The 21,836-nt window shown below is 39.5% G+C and overlaps 2 protein-coding genes across 2 annotated transcripts in view; one reads left to right on the top strand and one right to left on the bottom strand.

Annotated features, from left to right (window-relative positions):
- IGF2BP3 (insulin like growth factor 2 mRNA binding protein 3) overlaps nt 1-3,064 on the top strand; it is a 141,496-nt gene extending 138,432 nt beyond the window's left edge. Inside the window, 2 exon segments of the mRNA XM_079151135.1 lie at nt 599-712; nt 1,211-3,064. Coding sequence (XP_079007261.1) covers nt 599-712; nt 1,211-1,309 — 213 coding nt within the window. The 3' untranslated portion in view covers nt 1,310-3,064.
- A 185-nt stretch (nt 3,065-3,249) lies between these two features.
- MALSU1 (mitochondrial assembly of ribosomal large subunit 1) lies at nt 3,250-12,020 on the bottom strand. Its single transcript, XM_079151132.1, has 4 exons — nt 11,743-12,020; nt 9,983-10,161; nt 5,530-5,611; nt 3,250-4,382 (listed from the first exon to the last, which is right to left on the bottom strand). Exons 1-4 carry the CDS (start codon nt 11,987-11,989, stop codon nt 4,195-4,197), a joined length of 696 nt encoding a protein of 231 aa, XP_079007258.1. The 5' UTR covers nt 11,990-12,020; the 3' UTR covers nt 3,250-4,194.
- Between the last annotated feature and the right edge of the window lie 9,816 nt (nt 12,021-21,836).

Genomic DNA, 21,836 nt, shown 5'->3' with positions numbered 1-21,836 from the left:
AGCTTTCTGTTTTTAATGTTCAGACACTAACCATGAACTGAAAAAATTTTAATTTCATCTATAAGCTTACTCTTATAACTGAAAAAAAGCAAATGGTGCCCATTCTTTTTCTAACATCTAAGAAACTTCCAAAGCTATTTACATTTTGGAAGTAATGGGGAACATACAGTTTGGAATCAGATTTTCAGGATTTTAACCTAATTTTGCCATTTGCTTGAATAAATGGGCTTAATCAGTTTCTTCAAATGAGCCTTCGTTCCAATATCTTAAAACAAAGGCCAGGTGTGCACATTTGTGATCCCAGTGACTTGGGAGGTTAAGGCCAAAGGATTCCAAGTTCTAGGCCAACTTCAACTCAGCAAGACCCCCATCTCAAAATTAAATAATAAAAAAAGGACTGGGATGTAGCTCAGTAATAAATGTCCCCTGGGTTCGATACACAGTACCAAACAAAGACAGAGAACAATTAAGCTCTTGAATTATTAGTGCATTAAATGAAATTTGTAAAGCCATAGCTCAGTTCTGGCATAGTAAATGCTCAGGAAATGGTAATTTTTTTAAAATGTCAATTAAAATGATGTGTATTTGTCTATTTCAGGTGAATGAACTCCAGAATTTGTCAAGTGCTGAAGTTGTTGTCCCCCGTGACCAGACACCTGATGAGAATGACCAAGTGGTTGTCAAAATAACTGGTCACTTTTATGCTTGCCAGGCAAGTGGACTCTAAAATAAGTAATCACTTTTGATTCTCTCTCGAATGGAAGCAGTTCTCCCATGGGTGTTACGTACCCACAAATATGGTTGTTTGATGCTTTTTGTTATTTTTTGAGGTTGGGTCTTGCTGTGTTACCCAGGGTGGCCCCAAACTCTTGGGCTCAAGTGATCCTTCTGCCTTGGCCTCTCTTGCTGCTTGCACTGTATGTGCACACCGCTCACTGCATCTAGTTGTTGCTTAACACTTTTAGTCCCCCTTTTAGCAGGTGATTTCAGAGATGACTAGCAAACTGATTAGGATATAGTTCTAATCAGCAAATGCCTTCTAATCCTAATTAGAAAAGATGTACTCATGTTTGTATAAATGTCAAATTATAATTTGCTGTTGTATATAACTAAAAGGAACAAGCATTTCTATTTGAAGTTGTTGAAACAGTAGAGTAACTTTTAGTAACTTTTGATAGAGTAGATATTTTCTAAGCTGTCTTTTTTGCAGGTTGCCCAGAGAAAAATTCAGGAAATTCTGACTCAGGTAAAGCAGCACCAACAGCAAAAAGCTCTGCAAACTGGACCACCTCAGTCAAGGCGGAAGTAAAGGCTCAGGAAACAGCCCACCACAGAGGCAGATGCCAAACCAAAGACAGATTGCTTAACCAACAGACGGGCGCTGACCCCATCCAGAATCACATGCACAAGTTTTTATCTAGCCAGTTGTTTCTGAGGACCAGGCAACTTTTGAACTCCTGTCTCTGTGAGAATGTATACTTTATGCTCTCTGAAATGTATGACACCCAGCTTTAAAAAAGAGAAAAAAAAAAGGGGGGGGGGAGAGAAAGAGAAGAGCTCTGCACTTCCCTTTGTTGTAGTCTCGCAGTATAATGAATATTCTAATTTTTCTTAAATATTCCCCCATAATGCCAGAAATCGGCTTGAATGGTGCATATGCTAAATTCATCAAATTAAAAGATTGCTCCTAAATCCAATAGTTAAAATTGGATCAGAATAGGGTTATCACAGGAACTTAAACGGTAAGCCATTAACATAGAAAAACTTTTTATTTTTATCTAACACTAACAGGAATAACCTAAGGGAAGTGCTGAATGGTGTTGGCAGGGGTATTAAATGTGCATTTTTACTCAACTACCTCAGGTATTCAGTAATACAGTAAAAAACAAAACTGTTCCTTTTTTGAAAATTTTATATACTTTATAAAGATAAATGTCCAACCATTTTTTAAAAAAAATTAAAATTCAACAGCCATTAGTGAACAGGAAAATAATTGAGAATGAAATTTTATTTCTGGCAGGTGACAGTAAAGCTGGAAAATTAATTTCAGGGTTTTTTTTTTCTTTTTTCTTTTTTTTTTTTTTTTTTTTTTTTTTTGAGGCTTTTGACAGTTATTAGTTGGAAAATCCGTAAATATTCAAAGATATGGAGCAGTGCCTATATTTGGAGAGCAGCAATACCATTATTCCTTTGTTTATAGTTGGGAAGGTTTTTGATGGTACTATCAGAGCAATGTGGCGGCAGGAGGTTTTGGAACGGCTAGTTTAAATGGCTTCAGGAGACTTCAGGTTTTTGTTTAGCTATGTGACTGAATGCATAAATGCTTTGTGCTTTTGACTATCACTACCTACCTAAAGAAAGTAGATCAACAAGGCGATGCAGAACTTTGAAAAGGTTAAAACAAAAAACAACAAAAAAAGCAAGCTTTAGCTTGTCTTACAGGATGTTTAGTTTGCCAATACACTTCAATTCAATTGGTCTACACTTTAAGCAGACTCCGAAAGAACTGCTTTGCAAAGACCAATGGGACAGATGGTGTGACAGTGTCTAAAAGCAACAAATGGCTACATCTCCTTATGCCTGGCACTGTCATGATCCTCACTAAGCTGTTTTGAAGATTAAGCAATGGATGAATTAAAAAAAAAAGAACCCACCTACGATATTAATAGAATATAGCAGACTTTCTGTATAATCAGCAGTTATGTGAAAATAAGGCAAAGGTAGAGAATACAAGAAAGTAGTTTTGGGAATATAATTTGAATGACTGTGAAAACATCTGATCTTTGATAATGAAATTGTTTGCCCATTCCTTAACTTGATGGCAAAGACCAGTAATGTACAATTGTATGGGTATGGGTGGTCTCTAAGGCCACGCTGCTCTCTGAATTTTTGTGTTGCTTTTGTTCATGAGGTGATCACAGTTGTCATGTTATAATAATCTGAAAGGCATTATATAACCCTTTAACCCTTTGAGAATCATTTTGCCTCATTCATAATTCAAGATGAATTTCTACAGACTTAGGTAAATTTTTCTGAAGATTAGCATATCAAATTAGATGTGAAAATGATTTAAAATGTTTTCCTAAATATTTCAGAAAACCAGTTAATTTTGTAGTTTAGCAAAAAAGTGCCCTTTTTTGTCACTGAATTCACCTAATATTCATCATCTTTTTTTTATACAATAAATTTAAACTGCTAAAAATCAGACTGGCTTTTGGTTGGATTTCAGGTGAGATGTGTTTAAGGCCAGAGCTCTTTCTCAATATTTGATTTTTCTAGTATCTTTTTTTTTTTTTTTTTAAATTCAAATAGGTGCTGCATTTATATCTGCTGGTTTAAATTCTGCCATATTTCACTTCTAGCCTTTTAGTGTGGCAAATCATGTTTTACTTTCACTTAAGCATTTGTAATTTGGAGTATCTGGTACTAGCTAAGAAATAACTCTATAATTGAGTTTTGTACTCACCATGTATGGATCATTCCTCATCTATAATGTGCCCCAAATGCAGCTTCATTTTCCAGATACCTTGATGCAGAATAAAGTTTTCCATCATTAGGTACAGCCTGTTGTGTAATGTTTCCAGGTGAATGTGAATGTTTTATATTTAGGCTACAAACTTAGATTTTTGTAATAGTATGTCAGTGTCAAAATAGGCACCAATAGTTACTGGTAGATTGTTTTCTCTCACCCATGGCACATTAACATGAACACTGATTACACTATTACGTATAAATTAATGACTATAGATTCCAAGAGTTTTTCCTAATACTTTTCATTCTGAGGCTGTAAGAAGTCCTATACTAAAAGAATATCCTGTGGTATTTTACAACTACCTTCTATCACCTCAAAGTAATAGGGTCAGTGAATGGTGATGTACTTTTGTGTTATTAAAAACAAAACACTTTGGCTATTCCATTATACAGAATAATTTAAGCAAAATTAATAAAAATTTGAACAGAGAGCTCAACACAGGGACCAATGCTAAAACTCCAGAAAATCCTGCTGGGATCTCAGAGATAAGCAACTTATTTTTGGTTTGATTGTATCTGCGATTCCTGCATATTAGTCCCAATGCCCATGAGGTAGACAAGATTTGTTCTAGCAGCAACCTATCAAGGAGGTGCAATTTAGGAACTGTTTTCCAAGAAGTGACTCAATCCAAATATGAAATGACTAAAGCAATTCATCTAAGTTTATTCACATTTGAACTCCACTGGAGTCAGGGATGAAGTGTCATCTTCTATTCCAAGAATGAAGTCTTCAGGTAATGTTTCAGGTGCTATCTGAGCTAACTGGTCATCATAAGAACGTAGGGTCCATAATTTCTCTAATTCATAGGTTTCTCTGGTTTCAGGAAGCATCAAATGAATCACCATGCTGCCTATCAGAGACAGATAAGAATTACAATGAAGAAAACAATTAAGTCTAGGAACTAAAGCAGTGGTAATCAAAGCATGGATCCCAGATTAGCGTCACGCAGGAACACTTTAGAAAGGCAAATTGTAGATCTCATCCCAGCAAAACATACCACAGAAATTATGCTATATGTTCCTTAATCATATAAGGAGATACATGATGTTAATGTATAAATTTCTGATGGAAATGATCTGCCAGATTTCTGCACATACTGTGAGCAAAAAAATTACCCACTGCCTTGGGCTCTAGACTACCTTTCCTATATTTCCCTCCAGAACAGAGGGCAGCATTGCTTCAGCAGTGGTTCTCGGGGGCATTAGGGACACTGATTGCCACAAATGGGGAGGATACTGCTATGCAGCCTTCGATATACAAGATAATCACCCAGACTCTCAACAAAATTACCTAATCCAAAACATTAGTGACGAAGCTGAAAAACCCCTAGGTTACAGCCAAGCAGGCCCACTTTCTCCTAAACAACATTTAATAATCTGAGTTCCTCTTAGAACTCTGTACATGTGTCATCTGGCCCCTCTTGTCCCACGGGATCTGAGGCTCAAAGAACCAGTGCAAAATTGATGATGCTGGTCACTGCTAGTGCAGCCAAATGTCCTTTCTAACTCCAAAAGTCATGTCTTCTACCAGTACCCATGACAATGGAAGGACAACTTGTTTGCAAGTAGGTTAAACCTTCAGTTTGCTCAGTTTTTGACATATTTTCTCTTTATAATATCTTGTTGGGAGATGCTTTGAAACTATACACACACTAACCTGATAACTTTTTTATTAAAATTCTAGCCTTGGTCACAACCTCAAGCCTTCCTCTACTACCACTAAAGGACCTCTTCCACTTGTGTCTACAGTCATCCTTCCAAACCTGAGTCTTCCTCCAGGAGTGTCTCATCTAAAGTACTTTTGTTAGACAAAGATTTCACATGTGAAAAAGACCACCTGAATTATAATTAAATAGATCTTTTGTTACTTAAAATAATTTTCAAAAATCTTACATGGAAATGCACTCAGCAATTTTATCTCAATCCTTTTGTGGCTAAAATAAACTCAATAGTAAACAGTATCAATACTTATTTGTGAACTATGCCCAAATAACTTACCAAAGTCCACACACAGCCAGTCATCGGTGTCCTTCCCTTCTATCTTAACATAAGGCTCGCTTTTACACTTCAGGTGTTTGTACTGAAAAATAAAGCCAGTCCGTATATTAAAAAGGGGGAAGAGGTCTTTTCTCTGAGGATTCAGTAGCATTTCTGGGTAGGAATTTGGAAACTAGCTTACTCATTCCTCATAGTTGTACTTTGCCCCAAGATTAATAATGTAGGGAAATATCTCCCTATCTTCTCTATACCTCTTTGCCAAATCCTGTCCAAGTCCTGAGAGGACCACCCTACTCATTCACCAGTGTGCCCTGAGGCAATGAGGCCCACTCAATATTTGGTCCTCGTCTATATAATCCCTTCTACCCATGTGGCTTCCCTTTACTCTCAGGGAAGACAGATGTCACTTTCCTATTTTAAGGCAAGGTTTCAGTGCTACTGACTTAATTTCATCTGGCTTCAGGATATGTTTAGGGCATTTCATCATCCCATGTGTGTCTATTCCTAATAGAGCAATGAACTCATTTCTGTCTGATATTAGTATAAATCAAAAGCTATTAAAAAAGACAAAGGACATTACATAATGTCAAAGGGTTCAACGTACCAAGAAGATATGACAATTATATGTAACACTAAACATCAGAACTCCTAAACAGATATTGACAACTGAGGGGAAAAATGACAGCAGCACAAAAACAGGTTTTGATGCCTCATGTACCATAATGGGTAGAACAAATGGAAGATCAGCAAGGAAACAGGACTAGAACGACACTACAGACCAACTGGACCCAACGATGGCAGAATACACATTTTCCCCAAGTTCACAGAGAAAATGCTCTAGGATAGATCATGTATTTGACAACAAAGGAAGTCTTAAATTTAAAAAGACTATGTATCCCATTTGTTTACAATAAAAAAAATAAATAAAAAAAAATAAAAAGACTGCACTACAAAGTGTTTTCTGGTCACAATGGAATGAAAGAAATCAACAGAAGGAAAACTTGAAGATACACGAATGTGAAAATTAAATAGCCTGTTTTTAACTGATAGAGCAAAAAAGGAATACATGGGAAAATAGAGGAATGAAAGTTAACATACAAAAATTTCTGGGATAAAGCAAAAAGGAAATTTTATAGATGTAAATACTTACATTAAAAAATAAAGATTACAAATCAACAACCTAAATTTATACCATAAAGCAGTAAATGGAAAACTGAAAGCTGGCAGAAGGAAGGAAAAAGTAATTCGGACAGGGAAAAAAAAAAAAACCAGAAAAATTGGCGAAACCAAAATTTGGTTCTTCAAAAACATCAACGAAATTGACTAATCTTTAAGCGGGAAAATATCTAAATCAGAAGTGAAAGAGGGGTTATTACTACAAATTCAAGAGAAAAGAATTTTAAGAATACTATGGACAACTGTACACCAACAAATTGGACAACATAGGTGTAACAGGCAAATCCCTAGAAATAAACTACCTTATCATGAAGAAATATGAAGTCTGGATAGACCTGTGACCTGTAACTAGTAATCAAACTCTCCCAACCAAAGAAAGAAAAAAGTAAGCCCTGAACCAGACAAGTTTACTGGTGAATTAAACCAAATATTTACGAAAGAACAATCCTTTTCAAACTCTCGAAAACCTAAAGAGTGAACACTTCCTATGAGACAAACCTCACCCTAATACAAAAAAGACGACACAACAAAAGAAATATAGACCAATATCTGTGGTTTATATTCAATACAAAAGTCCTCAATATCAGCAAACCAAATTCAGCAGTATATTTAAAGGATTATACATCATGATCTAAGTGGTAAAAGGAAGGTATCTCAATGTAATAAAGTCCACATATAAACAGCACACAGCTAACATACTAGATGGTCAAAGACTGAAAGTCTTTCCTCAAAAAACAAGGTGAGAATGCCCACTTCTATTCAAAAGAGTACTGGAAGTTCTAGCCAAAGTAGTTATGCAAGAGAAAGAAAAGGCATCCAAATCGGAAAGGAAGAAGTAAAATTATCTGTTTGCAGGCAATGTGATCTCATAATGTAGAAAATTCTAAAGATGCCAACAAAAACATGAATAAGACTAATAAATTCAGCAGAAGTACATGATACAAGATTGACACACCAAAATCAGTTGCATTTCTATATTGTAATAATAATGAAAATTAATGAAATTAAGAAAAAATTTCATTTACAATAGTGTCAAAAAGAAGAAAATACTCAGGAATAAACTTAGCAAAGGAGGCAAAAAAGACTTTTACAATGAAAACTACAACCAGGCACAGTGGTACACACCTATAATCCCAGCGACTTGGGAGGCTGAGGCAGGAGGATCATGAGTTCAAAATCAGCCTCATAACTCAGCAAGGCCCTGAGCAACTCAAACCCTGTCTCAAAATACCTAAACCTAAGACCTAAATATAAAATTTGTTGAAGAAAATAAGAAAAAGCTATATAACACGATTTGGCAAACAAAGTAAAAAGGCTACCCACAGAATGGCAGGAAATATTCGCAAATTATATATTTGATAAGGGATTAATGACCAGAAAATAAAACTCCTACAACTCAACAACAAAATATCAAATCTGACTTAAAAATAGACAAATGTCTATTTGAACAGACATTGCTCCAAATGGTCATCACTAGTCAGGAATGCAAATCAAAACCACAAGGAGGTATTATTTTACACCCATAAGAATGGCAATTATTTAAAAAAAAAAAAACAAAACCTGTTTTGGCTAGGATCTGGAAAAATTAGAAACCTTAACATGACTAGTGGGAAGATAAACTGGTATAGTCACTACTTAAAACAGCGTGGTTGTTCCTCAAAAAATTAAAAACAGAATTGCCATATGATCTAGCAATTCCACTTTTGGGTCATACCTGAAAGAATTAGAAGGAGGGACATCAACAGGTATTTTGACACCTGTGTTATTTTAGAACTACTCACAACAGCTAAAAGTTGAAAGCAACCTATCAATGGTAAATGAGTAACAATGCAATATATACATACAGTAGAATATTATTCAGCCTTAAAAAAGAAACCCTGGCATATGCTATAGCACAGATGAACCTTGAGGACAGTGTTAAGTAATAAGCCAGTCTCAACAGAACAAATACTATATGATTCTACTCATGTAAGATACTAAGAGTAGTCAAATTCAAAAGCAACAAAGTAGAATGGTAGTTGGGGAAGGGGGAATGAGTTATTTTTCAATAGGTACAGTTTCAGTTTTGCAAGATGAAGGAAGTTCTAGAGATGGATGGTTTTAAGTAATGATTGTACATCAATGTCAATGTACTTACTGAATGTACTCCCCAACATGATTAAAATGGTAGGTGCTACATTATAAATATTCCAACACAAACAGCAACAAAATGTTCTTGACAGATAGCATTTCTCTCCTTTCTCATCTAAAACTTTCATAAAAATAACTTCTAGTCCCTTATTTCTCCTTCTGCAGATTCTCTGAAAAACCTCTCATTCTTTTTATATCCCCAAGTTCAATGGTGACTACTGAGTCTTCATCTTACTCCATCCCACTATTGCACATGATAGAGACACAGTCTGACAATTCTTCTGCATGCTCTCCTGGTTTTCTTCCCCGATCCAGCTGTTTTTGGAATTTGCTCTAACATGTTGCATCAGGGCTATTTTCAGACCCCTTGTTTCACAAACCTTTTCTACGCAATTTCAGTATTCTTTTGGTCTAAACTGCCTTCTCTTTGGCCAGTATTCAACAGGGAAGAGAGGTCCATTCCCCTGTAGAACTGTAGCAGAATCCAGCTAGAAACTTCCAAATACAGCTCTCACCCCACCATTCTGATTTCATACCCAGCCCGATTAGAAAATGAACCCCCCTCCTCTTTCCTAATACCTGTGAATACACTGGGCAAGGAATATGTCTATTTCATTACTTTTCCCAAGCTGAGTACAATGCTCAAACATTTGTTTTAAAAATGTAGGCCAGTGAAAACAACTTTTTACAAATATGGAAATGTTTTACAAACATCCAATAAAGTAACAATCAGTCACCTGGGTCCACTGAGCACATGAAGTGTGGTTAGTACAAGTTAGGAACTGAATTTGTAAGTTTAATTTACAATTATAAATGGTCACATGTGGTTAGTGCTACTGTATAATAGTGCTGTTTTAGAAATCCCTTTCCCTTAAACTGTCTTCTCACTTTCCTCAGGTTATTCTTTTATTTTTTTCTTTGTGGTCACAAGAGTCAAGAATTGGAAATATCCTAACTGAACAGGCTGGACACTTGTTCCTAAACCTTTCACTACCAAACAACATAAATTACACTTAAAGTCTGAAAATTGGGGCTTCTTATGTAACCTCACTTAATGGTTTAATTTCTAAATGTTGCTGCTCAGCCTTGACACAATGATACTATTCCATTTAGTTAATGGCGCAAAAGAGAAAATAAATCATCCTACCATTTTCACAATATAGTAGGCCATGGCATGTAAGTGTCGGGTGGAAGTTCCACTACCAATCACAAAGTAATCTGTATATCTCATTTCTGGAGGAACCTTGATCACACAAATGTCTCTTGCATTTTCTTGCCTCAGAAGTGAAACCAGCATATCGATGTCAAACTTGGGACCAGTGTGATCTGAAAGGCACAAATGTTGGTTTGTGACAAATGTCCAAGTAGGAAAGAGACCTGCATGCACCTAGAGATGCAGTGCCTCCCAAAGGAGACTAAAACTGCTCCTCTATGAGGATGTTTAGATCCAAAATGCTTTGAAAGATGGCAGGGTCTAGGCCTTCTGGAAGCTGAACCTGGGTGAAGTAGTTTCATATAGCACTGCTCAGCTTTCACAATGTGCTCAGATTACACACAACCACTGAATTTCCTTTGCTATTACCACATGCAAGTAGAACCATTCGTCAGTGACAAATGACTTTCTATTCACTATTACTGAAATGAGCAATACATCTCAAACAGAAATGCTATCAAAGGGGCCGGGGTTGCGGTTCAGAGGTAGAGCATTTGCCTAACACATGTGAGGCACTGGGTTCAATCCTCAGCACCACATTAATAAATGAATAAAGTAAAAAAAGATATAGAATATACACATATATATAAAGAAATGCTATCAAAGAAAAACAGTTTGGGAAGGAGGTGATATTCTGGGGCATATTAAATCAAACCCCTGCCATAAGGCTTATAAAACTAGAATTATGAGCTGGCTGGGATATCGAGTAGTATCTGGGTCATAGCCTTCAAGTGAGATGAAGAAACAGGCCTAGTAGAACCAGTGTGGCCTACAATCAGTCATTAAGAGCTAAAAATTTTAAGTGATTCTCAGTTTGAACCATCAGTTTTTTCTCATAAAGCAATTTGGGTTATTACCAATTGTTATATATGAAAATCTTTTACATGTAGATATTTAGATACTCTTTTTTCATCTTGGAGTTTTACTAGAGCCTACAATTTTACAGCTCTCCTGAGTTCTAAAGCTGACTCCAAAGGATCTAGTAGCTAATTCATCAAGAGCTCTCCCTCTAATCTACAAATTTTTAAATAAACTTTTTTTTTTTTTTTGTATCAGGGATTGAATCCAGGAGTGCTTAACTATTAAGCCACATCCCATCCCTTTTTAAAATTAAAAAAAAAAAACAAAAAACAAAAAACAAAAAAACAGGGTCTTGCCAAGTTGTTGAAACTGGTTTTGAATTTGAGATCCTCCTGCTTCAGCTTCCCTGAGTCGCTGGGATTACAGGCCAGCGCCACCGCACCCGGCTCTAATTTCCTGGTATGACCTGTTTACCATTTCTCAAGTTTCTAAAACCATGTGCAATAATCAGAGATTTTTAACTGGAATTCATCTCTTATTGCAGTTTCTTACGCATCCCTTGGCCCCCGCCCTGGCTCTTCCTAAGACTCCTCACGTCTCATTTCCCAGGACCTCAAGGAGACAGTGAAGCGGAGTGAGTACGTAGAGGTTTTGATGCCAAGGGTTCGGTGTGGCCATGCCACGGTTGAGGCTTCGAAGACTACAGCTCATCTTCAGGCCTGTTTCTTCAATGTGAAATAGGAAGGCGGACGGTAGCAACCTTTGAAGAACCTTGCTCTGGGTCTGTAGTCACTGGACCCGTTAACAGAAAGGCATAGAGCAGGGACCCCAGGACCTCCTCCGTCAGGACTTGGCTCCCAGCTGCCCAGGGAGAGCTCCCCTCCACCCCGTACCTGCAACGCCCGGCTCTGGGACTCCCTCGCCGGGTGTCCGCTCCTCTAGCTGAGGCCCATTGTGCAGGCCACGCACAAAGCCCGGGGTCAGGCTGGCCCGGCAGAGCGCTGGTTCCGCGGGAAGCCGCCGCACGGCGGGCAGCTGCAGCCGGGGCCCCACAACCGCAGAGGGTGGCGCACGCCGGGAGAGATGCCTGAGCCACCGGAGCGACCCCAGGCGCCGCGCCGCACAAACGCCGAGCTCCATCGCAGGCGCAGCGCGTAACGCCGCGGGGCGGAGCTCCACGGAGCACGGGCAGGTTCTCCGTCTTTCGATTGGCCCAGTCAATCCCGCTTGGACAGGAACTTATACGTCAGTCGTGTGGGCGGAGCCAGGGCCAAGGGCGGAGTCCGGAGCCAGGGTAGGACTGAAGTGACCCGGAAGAGCTGGCCGACGTTGAGAGTAGGTTTCCTAAGGCGTCAAGGGTTGGTTAGTGTAAGCTGATCTTGAGTTTTCTCTCCTTCCTTGCGTCTCTTCTCTGTTTCGGACCACTCAGTGAAAATTAAGACAAAAATTTTCTGAAGCTGGGGTAGTGTAGGTCAGTGGCAGGGCTTGCCCAGCATGTGGAGCTATGGGTTCAATCCCAAACACCCCCTCCCCCGCGAAAACAACGTAATTTTTACCCTCTCCCAAAAAAGAGCCAAGATTCCTTTGAAAAATTGAAATCCCATTATCCTGGACTAATGTGGGGTGGAAGGCAGAGGTGTAAAGGACCATGTGGGAAAAGTACCAAAGTCCACTCTTGGTCTACACCCGTTGAGTGGAGAAGTTTCTGCCAGTGGCCAGACTGTGAGAGTAAGGAACATCTCACTGACATGACTAGGGTCACATACTTAGTGGTCAAACTGAAACCAGAAGTCAAGTTTCTGGAAGAAAAAAAAAAAAAAAGTGACTTCCTGAAAGGAAGTTTCCCTAGAGAGAACAGTGAAAGAAGGCAAATATCCCTAGTGCCTGGAACGTGTTACCACATGAGAGGCTAGGCTATAACATTGGCTGCTCTAGAAATATTCGATTTCAAATAGTAGAAAAGCCAGTTTTGAAGGAAGATAGAAGAAATTTGTTTCAAATATTCTATCTTCAAAATCCTTGAAATTAAGTAGGACTTTTAAAGAAGAAAAGGCAGGGAAGTGACAAAGGGTAGAAAATGTGCAATGTAGATTTATTTAGCCTGTGTTAGGACTGAGTGGACACAGGCTTCCATCTTCTTTGGTGCTTGTCAGGGTCCGGCAGCCCCCCAGCCTCCACTCAGCGTGAGGAAGCCATTCCCAATTTCAAGTGGGGTGGGGTAGGGCACAAATCTAGTTTGCTTCAAACACTGCCAAGCATATAGTACGTATTCTAAAAATGTCCAATACATTATTGAATGTCTTTAAAAGAACTCCCAGCACAAGTTTGGGAGAAATATTTATAAAATACAGAAACTAATATAAGTATCTGTGTGGCCAACTCAAATACAATTACTTGAAGTTATTTTTGAAAATAAGAAAAAGTATTACAAATAAAGTTATGTCTCCTCTGTCCTCCAGTTTCAGCCCCATTGTCTTCAATTCCATTTCTGAGAGGCATGAATTTGATGATTCTCCCAGTTTTTGCTCTCTATTCCATGATCCCACCCTTGTTTCTGATCATCCCAAACCTGTTTCACCACCTGTAATTTGCCACCAAGGAGTATTGTATATGCCATAGTACTTGCATGTAGTAATAAGGAAATTAGAATAGTCATGCATAACTTAATGATGGGGATATGTTCTGAAAAATGCATCATTAAATGTCATACTTACACAAATTAAGATGGCTAAGACATCAAGCAATGTGACCTTTTTTTAGATTTATCTAAAATTTTTTTCATACATGTATATAGGGTAATTATGTCTGTCTCATTCTACCATCCTTTCCATCCCTGTCGACCCACCCCTCCTCACTCCCCTCTGCCTAATACAGTTTCCTTCATTCTTCCCTACCCACTCCCCACTATAGATCAGCATCTGCTTATCAGGGAAAACATTTGGCCTTTGGTTTTTTGGGTTTGGCTTATTTCACTTAGCATGATATTCTCTAACTCCATCCATTTACCAGCAAATGCCAAAATTTCATTCTTCTTTAAAGCTGAGTAATATTCCATCATATATATATATACATGCATATATAATGTTTTATATATATATATATATAACATTTTCTTCATCCATTTATCTGTTGAAGTGCATCTAGGCTGGTTCCATGGTTTAGCTATTGTGAATTGAGCTGCATTTTTCAGAACACATTAATGTTTATTCATGTGACTACATCACAGTAATATGCTGATTTTAAGTCCTTTGGATAAAAACTGAGGAGCGGGATAACTGGGTCTAATGCTGGTTCTACTCAAAGTTTTGTGAGGAATCTCCATACTGTTTTCCAAAGTGGTTGCACCAATCTGCAGTCCCAACAACAATGTATGAGTGTACCTTTTTCACCACATTCTCACCAACACTTACTATTGCTTGAATTCTTGATAATTGCCATTCTGACTGGTGTGAGATGAAATCTTAGTTTTGATTTGCATTTCTCTAATTGCAAGAGATGATGAACATTTTTTCATATGTTTGTTGATCGATCGTATTTCTTCTTCTGTGAAGTGTCTGTTCAGTTCCTTAGACCATTTATTGATTGGGTTATTTATTTATTTATTTTTTTGGTGTTAAGTTTTTGAGTTCTTTATCCTGGAGATTAGTGCTTTTTCTGAGGTGCATGTGGTAAAGATTTTTTCCCCATTTTGTAGGGTCTCTTTTCACATTATTGATTGTTTTCCTTCCTGAGAAGAAGCTTTTTTTAGTTTGAATCCATTCCGTTCATTGATTCTTAATTTTACTTTTTGCACTTTAGGAGTCTTGTTAAGAAAGTCAGGTCATAAGCTGGCATGATGAAGAGATGGGCCTACTTTTTCTTCTATTAGGCCTAGGGTCTCTGTTCTAGAGGCAATATAATCTTATGAGATCACTGTTGTATAAGCAGTCAGTCATTTACTGAAATATTGTTATAAAATGCATGACTATATATTATGTCTACAAATTGGCCTCATGGGTAGGAAATGCCTTGTACTCAGTCATTCTGATAAAACCCATTTAAAAAAAACCCATCAAGAACACACATGTGGTCCAAGTTAGCAAAAGAGGCTACATCCAATAGAGGGTGGGTGAGTTGGGTGGGAAGTTATACTCCATGTATGTATGATAGGTCAAAATACATTCTACTGTCATGTATAACTAAAAAGAACAAATAAAAAATTTAGAAATTTTTTAAAAATTGAAAGAAAAAAAAAAGTGGGCTCCATTCCAGTAGAGAGAAGAGAAAGGTATTGGCTTAGGGCTTGTGCTTGTGTCCTATGAGTCTGAGAGACCACAGAAAAGACCAAAGTAAGTGGGGTCAGTGCTATCTAGAAATAGAGACAGTTTAGCAATTGCATATCTCAGTGATCTTCGTTCAGGAGACAGGAGAATGTTCCTGGAACTGAGGATGTCACGGTCAATCACTTACAAGAGTTGTGTAGTCTGGGAAAAATCAGGTCCTTTGGAAACATTGTTTTAGGCTTCACTAGGAGTATCACATTCTGATTACTAGCAAGACTGAGAAGTAGTCTCAGGGTCCTTAGAAATCTAAAAGTTAAGATAAATGTGAACTCATACCTGGGAGAAGAGGGATACCTGTGAAAGTAAAAGGAAAATGAAAATAAAAGTGACATTAAAAGAGCTTTTTCTAAATGGAATCAGGAGGCTCTTAGGGAGGCAGGGCCTATGATGAATGATTCAAGCTGCCACCTAGAAATGTGAGCTTTGGTCACCGTCACCCTTTGAGTGTAGGCATCTGGTATAGATAATTACATTGTGCCTAAGACTCAACATGTATTTCAAGAGGCTATTAGACTTTTGTTTTATGGACATTTTTATGAAGCATATGCATTCTTTTTCTTATCTTCTATCAGTCACACAGACCCTGTTCTCAACTCTAACAGAAGTCTTCCCACAAAACAGTTTTTACTGCTTTGTAATAACAGTTTGTTCATATAAGTTCCCATCTTTCCTGCCTTCTTTGGAAAACTGATCAACCTTTGTCTCCTGAACTGCAGTGTCTAAAACCACAAGTAATAGTCTTGCTTTCTTTTATTTTTGTGGTACCAGGAATTGAACTCAGGGGCACTCGACCACTGAGTCACATCCCCAGCCCTGTTTTGTATTTTAATAGAGAGAGGGTCTCACTAAGGTGCTTAGGGCCTCGCTTTTGCTGAGGCTGGCTTTGAAATCACCATCTTCCTGCTTCAGCCTCCCCAGCCTCTGGGATTATAGGCATGTGCCACCACACTCGGCACAAGTAATATTCTTTTTTTTTTAATTGTAAACAAATGGGCTGAGTTTCAATTGACTGACATGGTGAAGTTGTGACTATATATGAAGTGACTCCCATGCCTAATAATCTGCAGGTGAGACTGGGATGTTCAAGGATACAATTCCAAACAGCAGTTTTTCATCATCTATGGTTTCAGAGACCATGGTGCCGGCACTGTGTCCTTAATGTCAATTACCAAAAACTGTTTTTACAGGTCATACTTCTTACCTGAAGGCAAAGACTCAGAAACAGCTGTTATTCTTAAGAGAGGTCCTCAGAAATGCAAATGCCCCACTCCTTGAGAACTGCACCATCTACTGTTGAACTTGGTCTTTGTTTTCAGATATTAGTTGCTTTTTAAAGATAGAATCAGATGGTAGTTTAATAATCCTTAACTATGGAGGGCTGAGACTCAGAAAGGATTAAGGTCCAAATCAGCTTTCTGAAGGAGTCAGGAATTATAAATTAACCAGGTTAGTGACTACATGGGGCTTCCTTGTTATAGACCCTAATTACATTCCTGATGCCAGGAGCTGGCCTGTGTGCTCTGTTGGCAGCGAGGCCAAAGGCTCCCAAATGTGTTTCCTGGGGCTTAGTAGGAAGCTGCAGTCACAGAAACTTTCTCTGCAGCTAGCCCCAGGCACTGGGAAGAGGGTGGGGGTACTACTTATGATACCTGAGATCATAAGTAGTATGATCAGGAAGAAAACTGGCCCAGAAAAAAGACACAGAGACTGAAGTAGAGCAAAACTGAGCAAGCTTCTTGAATTTACCCTCAACTGGACCACAAGGCCCTTAACACAATGTCTGTTACATAATTGTGTAATATATGAATGACTGAATTCATGTAGTTTTGGGACTGGGAAGTTTATCAAGTCCAACCTTTGTTTACTCCACGCATGCATTTATTTATGCACCTGTATATCCTAATCTGTGGACCATAAACCTCTGTGGACCATGAACCCCCTTTGGATTACAAAAGACCCTCAAATCCACATATGCATCAAATGTTGTCTTTGGAGGGAGTAAACCTGTTTCCTAAGCAAATGGAGGTAGATACTATTGGAATTTAACAAAAGATTATTTTAAAAGTATTGCTTAGTTCAGATTAGCTTTTTGTCATGAATCTATTCAATGATAAATATTTAAAGAGCCACAATGTTTCAAACAAAATGTCACTATAATCATAAAGGTTGGGACCACTACTTCATGGTCTCAGCAACCTTTCCCAACCTCACGGGCAGCTCATTACACCACTGGGCAACTCTAGCTGTTGGTGAGTATTTCTATCATTTAAGTTGAAATATTTCTCCTGGATTTCTTCTCTCTATGTCCCATTTCTGCTCTTCAGAGAATGACTGAGGCTTTGAAGGGTTAGGATTAAAATGGCCTCTCTTATAAATTAAATACATTGTAAATACTATGAATTCACATTTTACATTACAGTTTAAAATTTATTTGTCACTTTGTAAATCTAAATGGAAAGAGTACAAGGTCCTTTTAAAGAGAAGACAAGGGCTGAGGAGGTAGCTCAGTTGGTAAAGTGCTTGCCTTGCAAACACAGGGTCCTGGGTTTGGTCCCCACCACCGCAAAAAAAGACTCATGGGGCTATGAGGTCTGAGGTTTTTGCTCAGATACTTTGTGCTGATTGGCCAGGCATGTCCTGCGTGGTGGGAGGACAGGGAGTCTGGCACAGAGTGAACACTGAGTTTTGCATTAAGATGAATGTTGGCTTCTCAGGAAGTACCAAGCCTGTGACTTGAGGGTGAGAAACAAAGGTACACTGAGTCATTAAGGGAAAAATATTCCTATTAAAATATAGAACAAACAACTTGGAACAACTTGTGAGCTAGACAAAGACTCCTAAAGGACAGAAAAGGGCCAAAATGTAAGGACACATTACACAGTTTATAAAATGACTAAAATGACTCTGTCACTTTTCAGTTCCCTATAAATTTTCTGGAATGTAGCAAAACAGGAACAAGACCTCAATAGAAAGAGATAGTTAATCTCATGAGGCCAGGGGGCTAACATTTGGTCAAATCATATGTGTGATCTTGTCCGATCATACCAATCACCTCCACCAACCACTAGAAATCACAGTGTAAGCTGAAACCTACATACCAGACCAAACCTCCTAATGGGGATACACCACCTTGCTCAATATTTCCTTGCTGTGAGAAAAGTCTAGCCCCTTTGGATCATACACATTCCACCCAATTATATACCATAATAAAAACTCGACCATAAACCCTGGTGGTTCATCCCACTTTGAGGGAGGAAGTTACTGAGAATTGAACTGAGGGGCACTCTATCATTGAGCTACATGTCCAGCCCTTTTTATTTTTTAAATTTATTTATTTATTGTTTTTGGGGGATACCTGGGATTGGACTCAGGGGCACTCAACCACTGAGCCACATCCCCAGTCCTATTTTGTATTTTATTTAAAGACAGGGTCTCACTCAGTTGTGTAGTGCTTCGCTTTTGCTGAGGCTGATTTTGAACTGGCGATCCTCCTGCCTCAGCCTCATGAGCCACTGGGATTAGAGAACCGTGCCACTGCACCTAGCCCTTTTTATTTCTGATTTGAGACAGGGTCTTGCTAAGTTGCTAAGGCTGGCCTCCTGCCTCAGCCTCCTGAGTAGCAGGGATAACAGGTGTGCACCACCACAGGACTTGCCTTTCGCTTTCTAAGAAAGCTCTTCCTCTCTGCTGAAACCTGACTCATCCTTAAATTCTTTTCCGTGGCAGTCAAGAACCTGGAAGAGCTGAGTTGAGGCCACTTCCAGACTTCCTTGGATGTGGGAAACCATCCGTATTCAGCAGAATCAGACTAGGATCGAGCCTTTTGATGCAGAGGTCTGACTTCCCAGAACTGGCAGATAGGGAAGTCTGTCCCAGATTGCTGGAAGGGTATGTGGCACTGTGGAAGTGGTTCCCTGTCTGCTTCTGCGATAGTCCCCCTGAGAAAACGGCTCCCCTAAGTCCACCCTATCCTGTTTATCACAGAAGAAGCCCCTCCCTTTCTGGGCCTCTTTACCTGTGTGACTATAAAATAAAGGAGAGTTGGGTTACTCCATATTGTTAGAGGCCAGAGCTGGTATGGCCAGAGCTATCATGCCCCCTCTCATTTAAAAGGAGTATTGGCTCTTGTGTTTTTATTGATTAGGTAAGTTTATGGGTAATTGATTGATTTATAGCCAACATCATCCTCTGGCAGTTAACCCTTTTCTCATCCATGCGGGACGTGGCTGAGAGACCCCCACACTTGGACTCCCCCATGATGACAAGGGCATCGCAGAAACTCACACAGAAGATTTCTAGCTGGAAAGGCACCCCTCCCACCATTTCTCCACGGTTCCTATTCGTTGGTCTAAAGTGCTGGCTCTGACTCCCCTCAACTGTGTTGGTCAGCATTGTTTTCTCAGCTCTCAAAGCCACTGTTTGCTGTGAAGCTGGGCCTCTGAACGCTCACCTTGTCCCCTTGGATTACTGGTCCCTGTGAATAGCCAGGCTATTGCTTCTCTCATAGTCTGCAGGGATGGCTAGAAAGCTGTAGGCCTACCAGGTCCACTTGTACCTCGTCTTTCAATGAGGACTACACTTTCCTCACACTGAGGGATGTAGGGGCAGGTTGTACATAGTTTGCAGGTAGTGGGTTGTTCTGAGTAGACCTGTGATTCACCCCTCCTTGCAAACCCTTTTCAAGGCTGGAACCAACAGACATTCCTGTAGCAGGCACTGGGCTAAGACGGAGAGGGGGGAAAAGGAGAATAAAATACAGTTCCTGCCCCTAGGAGCTCCCAGACTGTAGGAGAGGTCAACATTAGAGTACATGTCATCAGTACCACACCTGTATTTGAAAAGCAGATCCAAAATGCTGTGGGGCACAGCATCAGTTCTGCCTGAGCTGGAGCAGCCTCCAGGAGGAGGAAATATTTGCACAGATTTGGGGCCTCAAGCAGAGGAAAGGAGAGGGGCACTGCAGGGCCCCACTTCATCCAACTTCAGGGGAGTCCACTCCCACTGAACTCCAGAGGATGACAACTCCTAAGGGGATGTGATTGGAGGGCCTGTGGGGTGACGTTCCAGGTCACCGTGTTCTCTGGGTATCAACCCAGAGAAGTCACTGGGTTTTTACATCTTTATCTACATGGCCTGTGAAACGTTTTGTCCCTGGACCTGAATTGTGCAATTAAATAATGATTCAGAAGCACTGCTGCTTCCTGACCCAAAAATCCAATCACAGAGTCCCTGCTCCATCATCTCATGAGATAAGACCTTAGGAGACTGAGGCAGGAGGATCACTTGAACCCATGAGTTAGAGACCACCCTGGGCAAATCCCCTCCTCCCGCATTGGATTTGTAGCTCTACCCTTATAACCTCATTTAATCTTAATTTCCTCCTTAAAGGCTCTACCTACAAATGCAGTCACACTGGAGATTAAAATTTCAGCATCTAAATTGGGGGAAGGGGCAATTCAGTTCATTCGGTGGATTTTTTTTTTTTTTTTTTGCCAGTACTCGGGGATCAAACCCAGGGTCACATGCATGCTCAGCAGGCACTCTACCTCTGAATTATAGCCCCAGCCCCCAGTTCATGTGATTTTTAAATTTTAATTTTTAAAATTTTTGTGGTTCTGAAGATTGAATTCAGGGGCTCATGCATCCTAGGCAAGTGCTTTATCACTGAGCTACATTCCCAAACTGTGACGATTAAGTTTATTACAATTATCTCTGTCTGATGCTCCTCCATTTATGATGTGGATTCATGCTCATAAACCCATTACAAATGGGAAATATGGTAAATTGAAAGTGCATTCAGGCCAAGCCCAGTGGCATATGCCTGTAATCCCAGCAATTCAGGAGGCTGAGGCAGGAGGATTGTAAATTCAAAATCAGCCTATGCAATTTAGAGAGACTGACTCAAAATGAAAAATAAAAAGGGACCAGGAATGTAGTTTGGTGATGAAGTGCCCCGGGGTTCAAGGAAGGAAGGAAGGAAGGAGGAAGGAAGGAAGGAAGGAAGGAAGGAAGGAAGGAAGGAAGGAAGGAAGGAAGGAAGGAAGGAAGGAAGGAAGGAAGAAAGGAGGGAGGGAGAGAGGAAGGAAGGAAGGAAGGAAGAAAGGAGGGAGGGAGAGAGGGAGGGAGGGAGGGAGGGAGGAAGGAAGGAAGGAAGGAAGGAAGGAAGGAAGGAAGGAAGGAAGGAAGGAAGGAAGGAAGGAAATGCCTTCAGTACATCTAATCTAGTGAACACTGGAACATCCTAGTTTAACAACACTGTACTGTAGAGTACCGGTTGTTTTCCCTCATGATCAAGTGGCTGACTGGCAGCTGCAGCTCAGTGCATCAAAGAGAGCCTTGTGCCATGTACTGCTAACCCAGGAAAAGATCAAAATTTGACATGTGGAGGCTGGAGTTGTGGCTCAGTGGTGTAGCGCTTGCCTGGCACGTATGAGGCCCTGGGTTTGATCCTTAGCACCACATATAAATAAATAAACAGATAAATAAATAAATAAATTCATTGACAACTACAAAATATTTTTTTTTTAATTTGACATATGATTTCTACTTAATGTGTCCTTTTTGAACCATTGGGAAGTTGAGAAATCAAAACTGAGAAATCAGAACATCATTAAATTGAGGATTTTTTTTTTTTTTTTTTTTTGGTACCAGAGATTGAACCCAGG

Source organism: Sciurus vulgaris, assembly GCF_902686455.1.
Source record: "Sciurus vulgaris genome assembly, chromosome: 8".
In the NCBI taxonomy this organism is placed as follows: domain Eukaryota; kingdom Metazoa; phylum Chordata; class Mammalia; order Rodentia; family Sciuridae; genus Sciurus; species Sciurus vulgaris.
The sequence above is the reverse complement of the archived record's forward strand: the minus strand, read 5'-3'. Positions and strand labels throughout refer to the sequence as shown.